Source organism: Macaca fascicularis, chromosome 16 (genome assembly GCF_037993035.2).
Source record: "Macaca fascicularis isolate 582-1 chromosome 16, T2T-MFA8v1.1".
NCBI lineage: Eukaryota > Metazoa > Chordata > Mammalia > Primates > Cercopithecidae > Macaca > Macaca fascicularis.
The window spans coordinates 61,903,556-61,918,453 of NC_088390.1; the positions used below are offsets into that span (position 1 = coordinate 61,903,556).

The 14,898-nt window shown below is 38.6% G+C and overlaps 1 protein-coding gene and 1 long non-coding RNA gene across 4 annotated transcripts in view; one reads left to right on the top strand and one right to left on the bottom strand.

Moving 5' to 3' along the window:
• Positions 1–1,407: 1,407 nt before the first annotated feature.
• KRT10 (keratin 10) lies at positions 1,408–5,939 on the bottom strand. Of its 2 annotated transcripts, none has more exons than XM_005584155.4 (8): positions 5,314–5,939; positions 4,403–4,485; positions 3,881–4,037; positions 3,633–3,794; positions 3,419–3,544; positions 2,894–3,111; positions 2,084–2,512; positions 1,408–1,775 (listed from the first exon to the last, which is right to left on the bottom strand). In XM_005584155.4, exons 1-8 carry the CDS (start codon positions 5,908–5,910, stop codon positions 1,769–1,771), a joined length of 1,779 nt encoding a protein of 592 aa, XP_005584212.2. In that variant the 5' UTR covers positions 5,911–5,939; the 3' UTR covers positions 1,408–1,768. The 2 variants fall into 2 exon arrangements, with proteins under 2 accessions (XP_005584212.2, XP_015293948.2); XM_015438462.3 differs by having other exon boundaries at positions 2,064–2,512.
• LOC135967702 (uncharacterized) overlaps positions 2,496–14,898 on the top strand; it is a 34,566-nt gene continuing 22,163 nt past the window's right edge. For both annotated transcript variants that reach the window (XR_010581878.2, XR_012425812.1), the window contains exon 1: positions 2,496–2,559. This is a non-coding gene — a long non-coding RNA (uncharacterized lncRNA). The remainder of the gene's footprint in view (positions 2,560–14,898) is intronic.

The window sequence follows — 14,898 nt, forward strand, 5'->3', positions numbered from 1 at the left end:
GGACTCTGACTGCTAAGATTGTGGCTTGGGGGAGGAGGGCAGAATGGGTAGAAGAGACAAACTTAATAGCGAGCACAGCTATCTCATAGTACCGTATGTGTACTTGCCTCGTATCAGTGATATTGAATATAAAAAATCTATTTCTTCAGAATAAGGAGAATGGTAATCTCAGATTATAAATAAAATAGGTCCCAGGGATTTGGTTAACCTTATAATACATATTTTAAAAGATGATGTTTTCTGAACAGCAGGCAGTATAGCACTATTTACACAGTAAGAGTTCAGAGTCCTTACACAGCAACGTAAGGACTTCAGTGTTTCAGGGCTTTACGCAACGTGGCTTGTTGGGACTTCAATAGTGGACCTGAGAAGACAGGCCCCCAAGAAGGTTGGCTGGTACAAATACCCAGAGGCATGTGAGCATTTAGATATTTAGAGGCACGGGAACTAAAATGGAGAGCCTCTGGGCTGTGCTAATATTTGGTGCTAAGTAGGTTATGAAGCCTTGACTATAGGGAAATCCATCCCAGTGAAACAAGGCTCCTGCCATCAATTTGGGTTACAGATGGTAGTGTCTATACAGTGGAGTGCCAACAAATGGCAAGCGGATCAGGGCTCAGATCTGGAGCTCAAATCAAGGATACTGAGGAAAGCTGCTACTTGGTGGACATGAGTAATCCCAGAACTCACCAGAGGACACAACGTAGTCTAAGGGACATGCCAGCTCATTCACTTCATAGGATCCTCAGTAGAGTACTAAGTAATGTTGGTTGGGTTCTTGTTGGCTGAGGAATGTGATTGGACTGACTATGAAAGTACAAGGTCTTTAGTCCTGATCACTGGGCACAGTTGGGGAAGACAAAGACCTAGTGGTATCCTTTTGGTTACACTGGCATCACTACTTCCTGATAGTGTTTCTCATGTTCATCTGATAGACATCAAATAATTCTGCTGCGGGTGATATGATTTTACTTGGCTGGTATCAGAAGGTATGTCAAGCTATATAACAATTGGGAAGAAGTAATATAGTAACTGGAAGAAAGAACAGGCAAATGTGAGAAGTCAGGTAGTTAGAAAATATAAAATTTCCAATTACTGTTATTTTGGGGGTTTTATTTGAGATATTCCAGAATTTCCAGGATTGAAATAATTTAAAGCCAGAGAGCTAGCAGTCTTCCCCATATTGTGTATCTTAAAGAGTAATATTGGGATTTACAGACTTTTTTACTTAGTGAATTTACTGACGGTGGTCTGAATACACATGATTAAAAAACTCAGAAAAGGCATGGCAATAGTTCTGTCTTCCGCATTTCTGGATACATCAACCTTCAACTGCTATGGTTTACTAATCTTTAATTTTAAAGAATATTATGTACTTAAGTAAAGATAAATTCTGACAAATTGGGATAGTTTGCATCAGTAAGAAAGTTTATTGAAACTCGTTAGTAAATGAGAACAGAAAGTTGTTTTTCTTTCCATTAACACTTTCTGGTACAGTGAAAAGAAGAAAATACAGAAACCACAAAACACCTTGTAGACACCTTATTTTCAGGGAGTGAACCTGTTTCCATAGACCATTAGGACAGAAGTGTCTTCTTGGAGACTTTGTTCTCCGTGCATCTGTATATAATGGTCTGTGTGAAGGGAGGACTTTCCTCTTGATGCAGCTCAATAGTAGTGTTTCTTGGTTTCTGATTCAACCATAGATGAAAGGACTCTACCGTCGGGTGCCACCTCTTCAATAATTGTCTTGATTACCCTGGTTTTGTTAGTATCTGAGTGAATGATGAAAAAAAAAATTACACAGTCTGTAGGGATCCTTAGCAATTAACAAGCAAATACTGTAAAAAGAAGGAAATTTCAACTTTACATTGCTAAGTCCAAAAAAAAAATGCTTAAGGTATAACATTTTGATCATGCCATTTTTCACAGTTGGTGTTAAGAGTAGTTTGTGAACAAATGCAAAGGGAACCGTCTCTAAGATTTTTAATTTTTTAAAACAACTCTATAGAGCTTAAAGCGCAAAAAAACCATTACAGGAAGTTAAAACTAATTCTGATTACCCCAGCTAGTTTCTGCTGACCTTGGTCCCTTAGATGAAGACTCGCCCACGGACCCAGAAGAGGAGGACTTGTGGCCTCCGCCGGAGCTGCCGCCGCCGAAGCCGCCGCCCGAGCTGCCGCCGCCACCGGAACTTCCTCCGTGGCCGCCGCCGGAGCTTCCGCCCCCGTAGCCGCCGCCGGAGCTTCCGCCCCCGTAGCCGCCGCCGGAGCTTCCACCCCCGTAGCCGCCGCCGGAGCTTCCGCCGCCGGAGCTTCCGCCTCCGTAGCCGCCGCCGGAACTACCACCGTGGCCGCCGCCGGAACTACCACCGTGGCCGCCGCCGTAACCGCCGCCGGAGCTTCCTCCTCCGTAACCGCCGCCGGAGCTTCCTCCTCCGTAGCCGCCGCCGGAGCTTCCTCCTCCGTAGCCGCCGCCGTAACTTCCGCCGCCGCGTCCACCGCCTCCGGAACTAAACGGGGTGAGGTCACATTCGGTTATCTCTAACGTTGGAAAACGGTAGGTAGCTTTCCAGTTGCCATTAATTTAGAAAATAAGCAAAACATGTCTTGAGAAAATAAAACCCTGCCAGGTATATATTTTAAAACCCTGCCAGGTGTGTATTTTAAAACCCATCCTTTGAAAACACTTTTGTGTACACAGAACTCTTAAGAATCATTTTGGGCCATATTCATGAGAAAGTGAGATTGCGGTTGCGTACTCCTTTTTCTGTACCCTACCCCCTCTCTTCCCTTCCTCTTACTCCCTGGCATCTTCTTGGGGTTTAGATAAGCCTTGCTATCTGGAATATTGAATAAAAGAAACTGCGATAACTTTTCATTTTAAAATTTACCTTCCCTCTCCTTCTAGCAGGCTGCGGTAGGTTTGAATTTCATTCTCCAGTCGGATCTTAATATCCAGGAGTTGCTGGTATTCAGTATTCTGGCACTCGGTTTCAGCTCGAATCTGTTGCAGCTGTTCTTCCAGAGCGGAGATCTGGGCCTGAATCTGTGAGAGCTGCACACAGTAGCGACCTTCCGTTTCTGCCAAGGAGGCTTCCAGGGATTGTTTCTGAAACGAATTTTTTTTGTGGCTTAGCGACTTACTTGTTCAATTGAGTATAGTGAAACTTACTTGTTTAGTAAGGCCTTGTATAGAAGAATAAGAAAATGAACAGAATTTGTTTTATGTTTAATGGCACCATTTCAGTTTCAGCACTTTTAGACCAATGCTAGTAGTACTTTTCCTCCTTTAACATAGAGCTTTACTTTTTCTCTTTCTTACCTCCAACTCTGCATTTTTCTGTTGCATTGCATATTCTTAGGTGAGCATGAAACTGTATGATAAAATTGAAGTCATTTCGTGAGAGTTAACATACCAGGGCCAGTTGGGACTGTAGTTCTATCTCCAGAGCTTGTACAGTACGTCTCAATTCAGTAATCTCGGATTTATGGCTGGACATCTGTTCAATGTTACTATCAATTTCTGTAGTCAGTTCCTTGCTCTAGAGTATTAAAAACAGGGAAAAAGATGAGGAAATTCTGAAATGATAAAACCACCATGAGTTTCACTATAAAGGAAGATTAATTTACCTTTTCGTTGAACCAGGCTTCAGCATCTTTGCGGTTTTGTTCAGCAAGTTGTTCATATTGGCTTCTCATGTTATTCAGAAGTTGAGTCAGATCAACACCGGGGGCAGCATTCATTTCCACATTCACATCACCAGTGGACACATTTCGAAGGTCTTTCATTTCCTGTTTGAGGAACAGAAAGATTTAATGGCTACACGAGGACCATAATGAACTCTCTTTGGCTGGGAAAAGTGTAACTTTTGTGTCACCTCCTCGTGGTTCTTCTTCAAATAGGCCAGCTCTTCAGTCAGGCTCTCAATCTGCATCTCCAGGTCAGCCTTGGTCAGGGTCAGCTCATCCAGCACCCTACGCAGTCCGTTGATGTCAGCCTCCACGCTCTGGCGCAGAGCTACCTCATTCTCATACCTGAAACAAGCATGATATCAATACTGAATATAACTTATATAGGGGAGATGTATCTGGGCAGAGACTGTTAAAAAGCAAATACATAGTTGATCTCATGTCATGGCAGTATTTGTCATGTACAGTTCACTTAGGAGTAATAGTGGTTTAATGGAAAAAAGCTTAACAGTTACTTTAAAATGAGTTTTCCTCCTTTAATATTGCCAAAAATGTAATACTGACATGGAAAATTTCTCAGATAACTCCAATACTATTTAACTTTGGGTGAATTCAGGAAAATGTAAATGCTATTGTGGGCATCCCAAGTCAGGTTAAAAACGACTGATGTATTCGTTGTGATAGTATTATACAATGATCGCTTAACTTACTTCAGCCTGAAGTCGTCAGCTGCCAGCCTGGCATTGTCTATCTGAAGCAGGATATTGGCGTTATCAGTTGTTAGGTTGAGGATCTGGAGGGAGAGGCACGGTTACTTAAGAAGAGGTCAGATGCAGATACGGCTTTTGTAGTGGCGTAGATGAACTCTGCAGTTTTATGTTGTTCTCTTACAAAATCTTTTATTTTAAATATGAGATATTGCAGGCTTACCCATATACTTAGCTTTGAATTATTTGTTCTCTTGGAATTTCTCCAGTCTTGTATTTTTGTATACAAATTATTCCTTTCTGAAAACTAACTGGAATTATATAGATGTATTCCTGCAAGTGTGCCCTCCTCTTTTAGACTATGTGATTTCCATGTGTTTCAGCCATGCTTTGGCTGACTCACACCTGCATTTGTTTAACTCATGATAAATACTAATAAATAAGTATGCTCTGAACTGGTACACAATGGGTACAATTCAGAAATTCCTTAGAGGCAAGCAGTATCCCACTTTCATACTAGAAAATTCATTTTTCTCACCATGTTGGTACTGAATATGGCTTGTTATCAGTCTGAATAACATTTTGTGCTGATTCATTTCATGATTTCTTTTTCAGTTTCTACATTTGTAAATGACTTAGCATATTTTAACTGTGGACTCATTGTATGCTCATTAAAACCTCAAAAGTTCTTAGTAATCTGCCATCCTCTTAAGACAAGCAGCACACATGCTGGATGAAGATTGCCATGACCATACTTTCACAGATGTTTATCTTTGATGAGACTGGGTTATTTTTGAAGCAAGAAAGTAACATAGGTAAACATAATGAACAGCCACATTGTGCTTAATTTAAGATTCATCTGTCTGGATTTCATGGACAAGATACGTAAAGCTGGATTTAAAAATATCTCTTACCTGATTTTTAAGGTCATCGATGGTTTTGTAGTATTTGCTGTAGTCACGAGGCTGCCCCTGGTGTGAGTTGCCATGCTTTTCATACCACTCCTTGATTTTGCCTTCCAGCTCATAGTTTGATTCTTCCAGAGCCCGAACTTTGTCCAAGTAGGAAGCCAGGCGGTCATTCAGATTCTGCATGGTTACTTTTTCATTTCCAGAGAGAAGGCCACCATCTCCTCCAAATCCACCACCAAAGCCTCCTCCAAAGCCACCTCCACCAAAGCTGCCCCCACCGAAGCTGCCACCTCCAAAGCTGCCCCCTCCAAAGCTGCCTCCATAACCCCCACCAAAGCTGCTACTTCCATAGCCTCCACCAAAGCTACCTCCACCAAAACCTCCTAATCCTCCATAGCCACCTGATGAGCCCCCAAAGCAGCCCCCACCAGAGCTCCCACGGCTAAAAGAGCCACTACTAAACCCCCCTGAGCTAAATCCTCCACCAAGGGAGCCTTTGCTGCTCGAAATTCTTAGGGATGATCCTCCTCCTCCTCCTCCTCCACCTCCTCCACTACGGGAGGAAGAATAGTGCTTGCTTGAGCTGTATCGAACAGACATGGTGATGCTGTTTAGCCCAGGGAGTGCCTGCTACCAAGGACAGTGACAAGCCTTTATGTATATACTGACAGGGTGTGTCCATATGTGTTAGAGTTTGCTTACTTGCATGGTTTTCTTTTTGCCTACTTAGCATCTTTGGCTTATGATTGCATAAATTATCTTCAGTAATAACCAATCCCAATATGTACAATTTTGAATTTGCCCGAAGAATAAACAGGAGGTTTGCTATGTTGAAATTGAAAATGGGTGGAGTTCAGATGAGCATGTTTTATTATGCTTTTCACCTGTTGAAGAACATTGAGCAACTGTTAAGATCCATTTTTCTCAGCACTAATTCAGGTTGCATAGAATGTTTGCAAAGTTTGGGGAAAAATTTCAGCTACAAAATTATAGTTAAGATAAGATTTTTCAAATTCATGTTTTAAACAGTTTTAATTGGAACAACAAACAGCATAAAGTCTGGCAGAATCATGCTCTAATAAGGTTCTTGTAGACAACTGTAGGGAATCAAAAAGAAAAAAATTCTAAAAATTTAACTAGCATCAATAGTTGCCATATATAAAACATTAAAACCATAAAACCACAATTTAGGAGATTGTGTTTGTAGGGGATCTTTTAATTTATTTGGCAAATGAGAGTATATTGATATTTTGCCTAAGAAAGTGGAAGTAATGATTTTAGAATTTTCTAATTAATGATGACATTATTTTTAGCATTAAAAAATCTGAAATCATGACGTTATCCTGGATTATTTTGCCTTTTAAATTCATCATAGTTAAGGTTTCTTTGAAGACCATAATAATGCAGAAAATCTGCATTATTTTCTTAGCATGAAATATGAAGAACTAACTTGTAGTACTTTACACTAAGTTCTGATTGAATAAAAAGGGAAAATTTGGATATGTTATGATTGCAGGTAAAAATTTACTTGCAAAAATGTAAATCCGTATTAGAGAATGGTACTTGCACCAAATATTATGAACTAGACTGTGCACATGTGTTCCCAAGCTAGGTTCAGTTTCTCAACAAAAACAACACATTTTCTTAGATATACTGTGTACAGAATTTGGTATAACAGTTTGGTGAAGTAAATTGGGATTTTGGTACATTGTATAAGATTATATCTACTCATAGGCTATGACATTGCTGTTGTTTGGATGTATATATTCATACATGTTTTACAATTACATAGTGCTGTTTGTGATACTATGATTTAAAAATTTCTAGAACAAGCTGTTGAGATAGGAATGGTGGTTATTATTATTTCTTTTCTTTCTGTCTTTTTTTTTTTTTGAGACAGAGCCTTGCTCTGTCGCCCAGGCTGGAGTGCAGTGGCGCAGTCACGGCTCACTGCAAGCTCTGCCTCCCAGGTTCATGCTATTCTCCTGTCTCAGCCCTCTCGAGTAGCTGGGGCTACAGCTGCCCACCACCACGCCTGGATAATTTTTTGTATTTTTAGTAGAGACAGGGTTTCACCGTGTTAGCCAGGATGGTCTTGATCTCCTGACCGTGTGATCGCCCGCCTTCGCCTCCCAAAGTGCTGGAAGGCGTAGTTATTTCTAATTTATAGAAGAGGAAGTTGAAGTTGAGAGGCTGTGATTTTTCCACAAGACATGGAACATGTGGTTAAACTGCAGTTAGAAGCTTGGTCTTTTAACTCCTTGGTTCTTTCCTACTTTACCAATGTGTATGTATATTATCTGCTCCGGTGGATTTGGTCTAATGGAACGGAATGACTCTAATTCTCATCATAAACTTCTCCAAATGGGGAAAAAGAGCAAAACAAAAGAACTTAGAATCATGAAAATATTGAAAGGGTAGTGATTTGGCACACACTCTGCCTTTAGTAATTGTTTTTTCAAATTAAGTTTATAGCTGCACATTTTGGTTTATGAAAACTACAGAAGTAGTTTCTGCAGGGAAGGGGAACGTGGTTGGGAGCATTAATCAAATGTTATTGTTAAAGTGGAGGTTACTACCCAGCAAATCGCAACTCTTCCAACTTGTTAGCACATGCAAGTGGGGCAGTAGTTAGAAGAAAAACTGAAACCCAACCATGGGAATTGATTCTTGATGAAGATAACCTACAGTTAAAGAAGGCTATGATAAATCAGGATAGAAAAAGAAAAAAAGATTCCAGTAACTTCAGAGAGGATTTTGAAACCTTGATATTAATGAAACCTTTTTGAAAAGAAGCATTTTAATTAAAGAGAGATTTTTATTGATTTTACCTATAATTAGCACAAGTTTTGCATCTTAGAATTACCAATTTTGTTTTAGTATTAGCCTATAATGTCTCCCTCCAGTGGAAAATATAAAAATTCCATCTCCTTTCAGTTAATTAACAAGTGGTATGAAGAGATCTCTGTTACAATCATATTAAACCAAAGAATATGTGAAAGGGAGTCTTTGCATAAAAGTACATGAGAACAAATACAGGTATGGAGGGCCTTCTAATACTGTAACGTTTAATTTAAGCTACCTTTACTGTTATTACCAAAGATTACTTATTAACTTGTATACTGTCGAAATTGATTTGTCTTTATTCACGCTGTCATTTGTTGAAATCAGCCATTGGCATGAGTAAAATTAAGAGGTGCCACATACTAATTTTACAGCTAAATTGGATGAACATTTATGATTCTAGTCTTGGCACCATTTACACTTGATTGCTATAATCTACTGTAACTGTATTTTCATTGTGCTCAGTTTTTATTGTGTCTCTATGTAAAGCACATTGGTAGGTATTTAAAAGATAGAAAAGTAAATGAGATACAGCTCCCATCCTTAAGGATCTTGCCATAGTTACAGTCTAATTGAGAAGACATGACATATACCATCAGCTTAAGCACTGTATGCTGTATAAATGGAAAATGATGGTGGGGCTTGGATGTGTAGGGGGAAGGAGTTAACGTTTCCTGAACATCTGCTATGATCTAGATGGTTTACTTTTCTTTAATCCTCCCCTAGATCCTCTAAGATAGGTATTATTACCTCATCTAATAGCTAAAAATCTAAACCTTAAAATGTTTTCCAGATTATGTATTTGTTTATTTATATATCAGCAGTGTCTGTGTGATGACACACAGCCTGGTTTTGAATCAAGAGATACAGTTACAAAGGTGCTAGTTTTCATGACACCAGACTGGCACTCTTAAGACCAATGAGCAAGGGGTCATGTTGGAATGGGGCCACCTGACAGAGTTTCATGGTGCAGTTGAAATTTAAGCTGAATCTTGTAAGGATGAGTAGGACTTTTCATGTGTGCAACAGCAGAGAGAAGACTGTTCTGGGAAGTCGGGACTGTGAAAATGCCAAGCAGGTGAAGACACTGAGTGACCAGTTTGGCTGGAGTAGATCATCCATATATATTAATTTATTCATTCCTTCAGCAGGTTTTATTGAGCACCTGCAGTATGGCTTGGGGAATACATAGGTGACCAAGATACAGTTCCTGCCTTTCAAGGAGTTTACAGTCTACTTGGAGAGGCAAACAAACATACCCATGAATCAGAGATTATAATATAGGGCAATCTGGGCTACATTTGAGCAATGTTCAGGGTTCGGAGGAATTGCAGAGAGAGGTTCTAACAGTCTGGTGAATGTGGTTTTTTTTTATTGTGTTTGTATGTGTATATGTGGTGTGAGTGCACGATGAAAGAATAGTGAAGTAAAGTTTGGGATTGAAGATGAGTTTTGGTTTAAGACGTGAATTTGAGGTAATACCAGGGTATTCATGTAAACATGTCTTTAAGCAATTATGGGACTGCAGTTAGGGAGAGTGTTCAGAATAGCAGACTTTGGGGTTGGTTAGGATCCCTAAGGGAAGGAATTTAGAGAGAAATGTACAGAAGGTCTAATTCTGAACTTTTGGAGTCACTTTAGGGGCTGGGAAGAAGAAGTAGAGCTAGAGAATAATCCTGAAAAGAAGGACATCTAGGACCAGGCAAAGGGGGAAAGAGGATCGTTGAAGCCAAGGGAGAAGAGAACGTGGGTGAGGTGGTCACCTGAGAGGTCAGTGAAAGGGTGGATTGAGGAAAGCAGTTTGGAACCATTGGCATCCTTCCAGAGGACAGTTTTAATTGAGTAGTGGTGGGGCAATTCATGGTGCATACCCAATATTGGAATTGATGACTTTGCTTATGATATTTTGTTTTCATGTTGTCCGGTTTATCAATTTCTTCTTTAATTGCTTCTGAACTTACTGAGTCTGGTTACGACGGGTATAGGTGCTATTCACATGGGGTTAATTTGGCTGGAGCTCTGGAAGCATGTTTTGGATTCAAATTTGTTATCAGTTTGACTTGTCTCACTGTTAGGATTTGGATCCTTTTTATTTCTTCTTTATTTTGCTTCAAGTAAAATCCTGTTTTGAAGTTTCTAGCTGAAATTTCTATTTGCAAGTTTCCTTTTCTGATTGAGATATAATACATGTAATTGAGATGTAATACATAGTTTAGGTAGTTGCAGAAGGACAAATCTGGTAATGCAGGTTATATCTCAATATGGTAAGGTTGATCTAAATATTTAGTTTTCTGTTGTTTATCACAGAGTTTAAGAGGCAGGCATTTTCTTTTTGACTGTTCTGTGACTGTGCAAATTGCTTACTATGCTTTTGTGATTACTACCCACGGAGTCGAAACAGTGGAAAATTGTATCATTATTTGATAGATTTGGTACCCTCTTCTCAGATAGCTAATTGTCGGACAACTAAGATATCAATTGATAAAGTTCATGTCTTCTCATTAGTAAACTTCTAAAATTCAGAGATTCTAAATCTACAGACATTCCTGTATCAATTTTTCTGAAACTTCTGGGACTCTACTGTGATGGAAGCCACAAATATATGGAAACTGCTTGAAGGCTGTGAGGGTAGTGTAGCAGAGTAAGTGGGTGGGCTCTGGCGTCAGACTGCTGGGGTTACAATCCAGGCTTCACCATTTATTGTGAGGTTTCATCTCAATGTCCTCCTCTCTAAAGTAGAGATTATAATTTTTCTTACTTTATGGAGTTGTAGCAGGAGTCAAATGAGTTATTAAATATAAAGCATTTAAAACAATGATTTGCATGCATAGAATAAGCACTTAATGAATATATTTTTGTTGCTATTACTGTTTTGTGATCTCTGTTTGCCATAGGTTAACCCACTGTCTAACCCACAGGATGCCTTCAAAATAGGAATGAATGAAAGGATAGGGTGAGAAGTTGGAAAATGGCTTGTGAGGGAGGAGAAAATGGCTGGAGAGGAAAGTAGGGTGGGGAAAAGGTGTTCAGTTTGATAACTTTTGCGATAAACCGTGCCATCTGTTTTTCTTTGAGTGACACTTCCTTTCACTTTAAACTTCATTTCTTTATCTCCTACATCCACCAAGGCACTAATTTTGTCACCTTCTCTTTGTCATGGCTGATGTATTCGTTTCTTTCTGCGTAGCCCCACTGTAACTGCCCTAATCTGGCCTTTTACCACTTCTCTTGAAGATTACTTCACCAGCTTCTGAAGTGGTTTTCTTGACTCAGCACTGTCAATTAAGATCTGTTCACTGCGGCAAGATTGATGTTCTCGAAACAGTATTGTCATCACTTCATCAACATACTCAGACCTCTTGTGGACGGATTAAGTCTTCTCCATAACCTTGCCCTACTCTGTCTGTCCAACCTCATGCTCCCTGCGGTGAGTCAGGGTGGGGAGTGGAAGGAGTGCTGCATTTTCTTCATAAAGTAATTATGTGGCCCTGGGCAAGACACTCAGCTTTCCGTGTCTCAGTTTACTACCCTATAAAATATGGATAGTAATATTAAATATTAAAATATGGATTATAGTCCATGATTCAGTGAAAAAATGTGTGTTAGCATCTCCTTGAAAAATCCTTTAATTACTTAATCCTTTAAGCAGGCCTTTCTTACTCTTGGCTAATATACTATGCTTTGTTCCATTTTAAGGCCTGTGTTTGTTGCTCTTGGCGTGAATGCCCATCTTCTACTTTGCTGTTTATTCAAGTTATTCTACCTCAACTCCAAACTCTGACTTAAATGCCATCTCCTTCACGAGAGTTCTCACCATTAGTCTCTGGTTCATGGCTGTCTCTTTCTTCTCATTTCCTATGTTGAACAACTTGGTGTTTTATAATTTGTTATACTATTCTGGCCTCTTTCTTAGTGTTCCCAATGCGATGCAACGTTTAAGTTCCTTTAGAGAAGGGAGGGTGCCTCTGCTCTTGCTGCACCCAGTACTCATTGTTCTCTGAATGTTTTCATATTGCTTCAGTGCCTTTCCCCACTTTCTTTGCCTTTATTTTTTTTCTCTAAACTCTTGGCCTGTATGTTTTGGCAATAGTGCAAGTTAAAAATTTAAATAAAGGCTGGTTGAAGACAACTAATTTAATTTTGCTTTAAAGGAAATTATGATACTTTTTGATGTAAGAATGTGTAAGAATGATAAGAAAACCAAGATTCTGCATAGGAATTTTAAAATGCCTTAAAGTATATAAAGATGTATTCCTTAGAATGGAAATACACTGAATATATTAAGAAAACATTTTAGCCCTCACTCTTTCCTCTTCATTAAAGGTCACTATTTTTTTGTCTTGGATCTGTTGAGATTATCTTGATACTAGTAACCTGCTAAAATATATCTGTAGTTTTATTCTAAAATTTGAATTTTTTTTCATACATCACATCAAATAAAAAGCTTCTGCACAGCAAAGGAAACAGTCAACAAAGTAAAGAGACAACCCACAGAATGAGAGAAAATATTTGCAAACTATCCATCTGACAGAGGATTAATAACCAGAATACATAAGGAGCTCAAATAACTCAATAGGAAAAAAAAATCTAATAATCTGATTAAAAAATGGGCAAAAGAACTGAATAGACATTCAAATCTCAAAAGAAGACATACAGGCTAGGCATGGTGGCTCACATCTCTAATCCCAGCACTTAGGGAGACTGGGGCGGGAGGACTGCTTGAGCCTAGGAATTCAAGACAAGCCTTGGTAACACAGGGAGACCCCATCTCTACAAAAAATAAAAATAAATTAGCTGGGTATGGTGGCGTGTGTCTGTAGTCCCAGCTACTTGGGAGACGGAGGTGAGCCATGTTCATGCCACTGCACTCTGGCCTGGGCAACAGAGTGACCTCAAAAAAAAAAAAAAAAAAAAAAAATACAATGGCAAACAGGTATATAGAAAGGGGCTCAGCATCATTGATCATCAGAGAAATGACTCAAAACTGTGCAATGAGAATGTAATAATGTAAATTATTACAGTCACACTAATTTGTTGTATATCTCATCCCACTTAAAATGGCTTTTATCCAAAAGAAAGGCAATAATGAATGCTAGTGAGGATATGGAGAAAAGGGAACCCCCTCGTACACTTTTCTTGAGAATGTAAATTAGTACAGCCACTATGGAGAACAGTATGGAGGTTCCTCAAAAAGCTAAAAATAGAACTGTATGATCTAGCAGTCCCACTGCTAGATATATACCCAAAATCATGGAAATCAGTATATCAATGAGACATCTGTACTCTCATTTTTTTTTTTGCAATACTACTCACAATAGCCAAGATTTGGAAACAACCTAAGTGTCCATCAACAGACGGATTGATAAAGAAAATGTGGTACATATACTTAATGGAGTACTATTCAGCCATAAAAAAGAATGAGATCCTGCTATTGCAACAACTTGACTGGACCTGGAGGACAGTATGTTAAGTGAGATAAACCAGGCATAGAAAGATAAACTTCTCATTTGTGGGAGCTAAAAATGAGAACAATTGAACTCTCATAGAGGTAGAGAGTAGAATAATGGTTACCGGAGGCTGGGAAGAGTAGTATAGGGTGAGGGGGCTGGGAAGTGGGGATGGTTAATGGGTACAAAAATATAATTAGATAGAACAAATATAATCTAGTATTTGATAGCACAATAGGGTGATTATAGTCACAATAATTTATTGTACATTTTAAATTAAAAGAATATTATTAGAATGTTTGTAACACAAATAAATGATAAATGCTTGAGGTGATAGGTACCCCTTTTATCTGGGTGTGATTATGCATTGTTGCCTGTATTGAAATCTCTCTTGTTCCCCCTGAATAATACAGTTACCATGGATCTATACAAAGGTAAAAATTTTGAATTTTTTTATATTAGGAGAATTGACAATTCTAGTTGGGTTTCTGGCTAGCTAGCCTAAGAGTATGTTGTAATTTAAGGATTAACTATAACACAGCTTAGCTTTTAAATTTCATTAGTATGTCATAAATTTCTTTTCAGGTAAATTAATTTCATTTTGTAAAAGAGAATTGCTCACTATGAGTTAGCTGCATTAGGAGGAGAATTAATTAACATAGAACATAAAATAGAAACATAATATCCCCTTTAGTTTTCATAAAAAACAGTGAAGCCGAAAGTACCAAACAAACAATTCTCTACAGACTCCAATTTTAAAATATTGAAACTGAACATTGTCCAAAATTCAGTGGCTATTTTCTCCCCCTCATAAATCTAAGAAAATTCCTTTAGGTCCAGTTGTGGTTGCTTATCCAATTGGTCATTTCAAGGATGGCTGGATATGAGAGAAAATAACATTATAATTGGGTATAACTTCATAATTTTTTCTTACAGAGTCTGGACAGATCATAATTTTTACTTAGAGAGTCTGAACAGAGAAAGTTTTGGATTAGAAATGGTACATACAGAGGTTAACATTTACAGTGAAAGCAGTAATCCCCCATTCTAGTGGTTTTAAGTGAGTATATGTAATGTGCTTAAATTTGAAGGAAAAAGTCTTAGGGAGTCAAATTAATTTCCTAATTTTAAAGGTTTTTAAAAAGTACTTGACCTTATGGACTCAGACAACTAGTCAATTTCATAATAAATGGACCTCTGTCTTTGAATCACTTTTTTTTTTTTTGGTAAGGGAGTTGTAAGAATGGTAGAGGAATAGATTTAAATAATTATTTAAATGTAACACACAATAGTAACA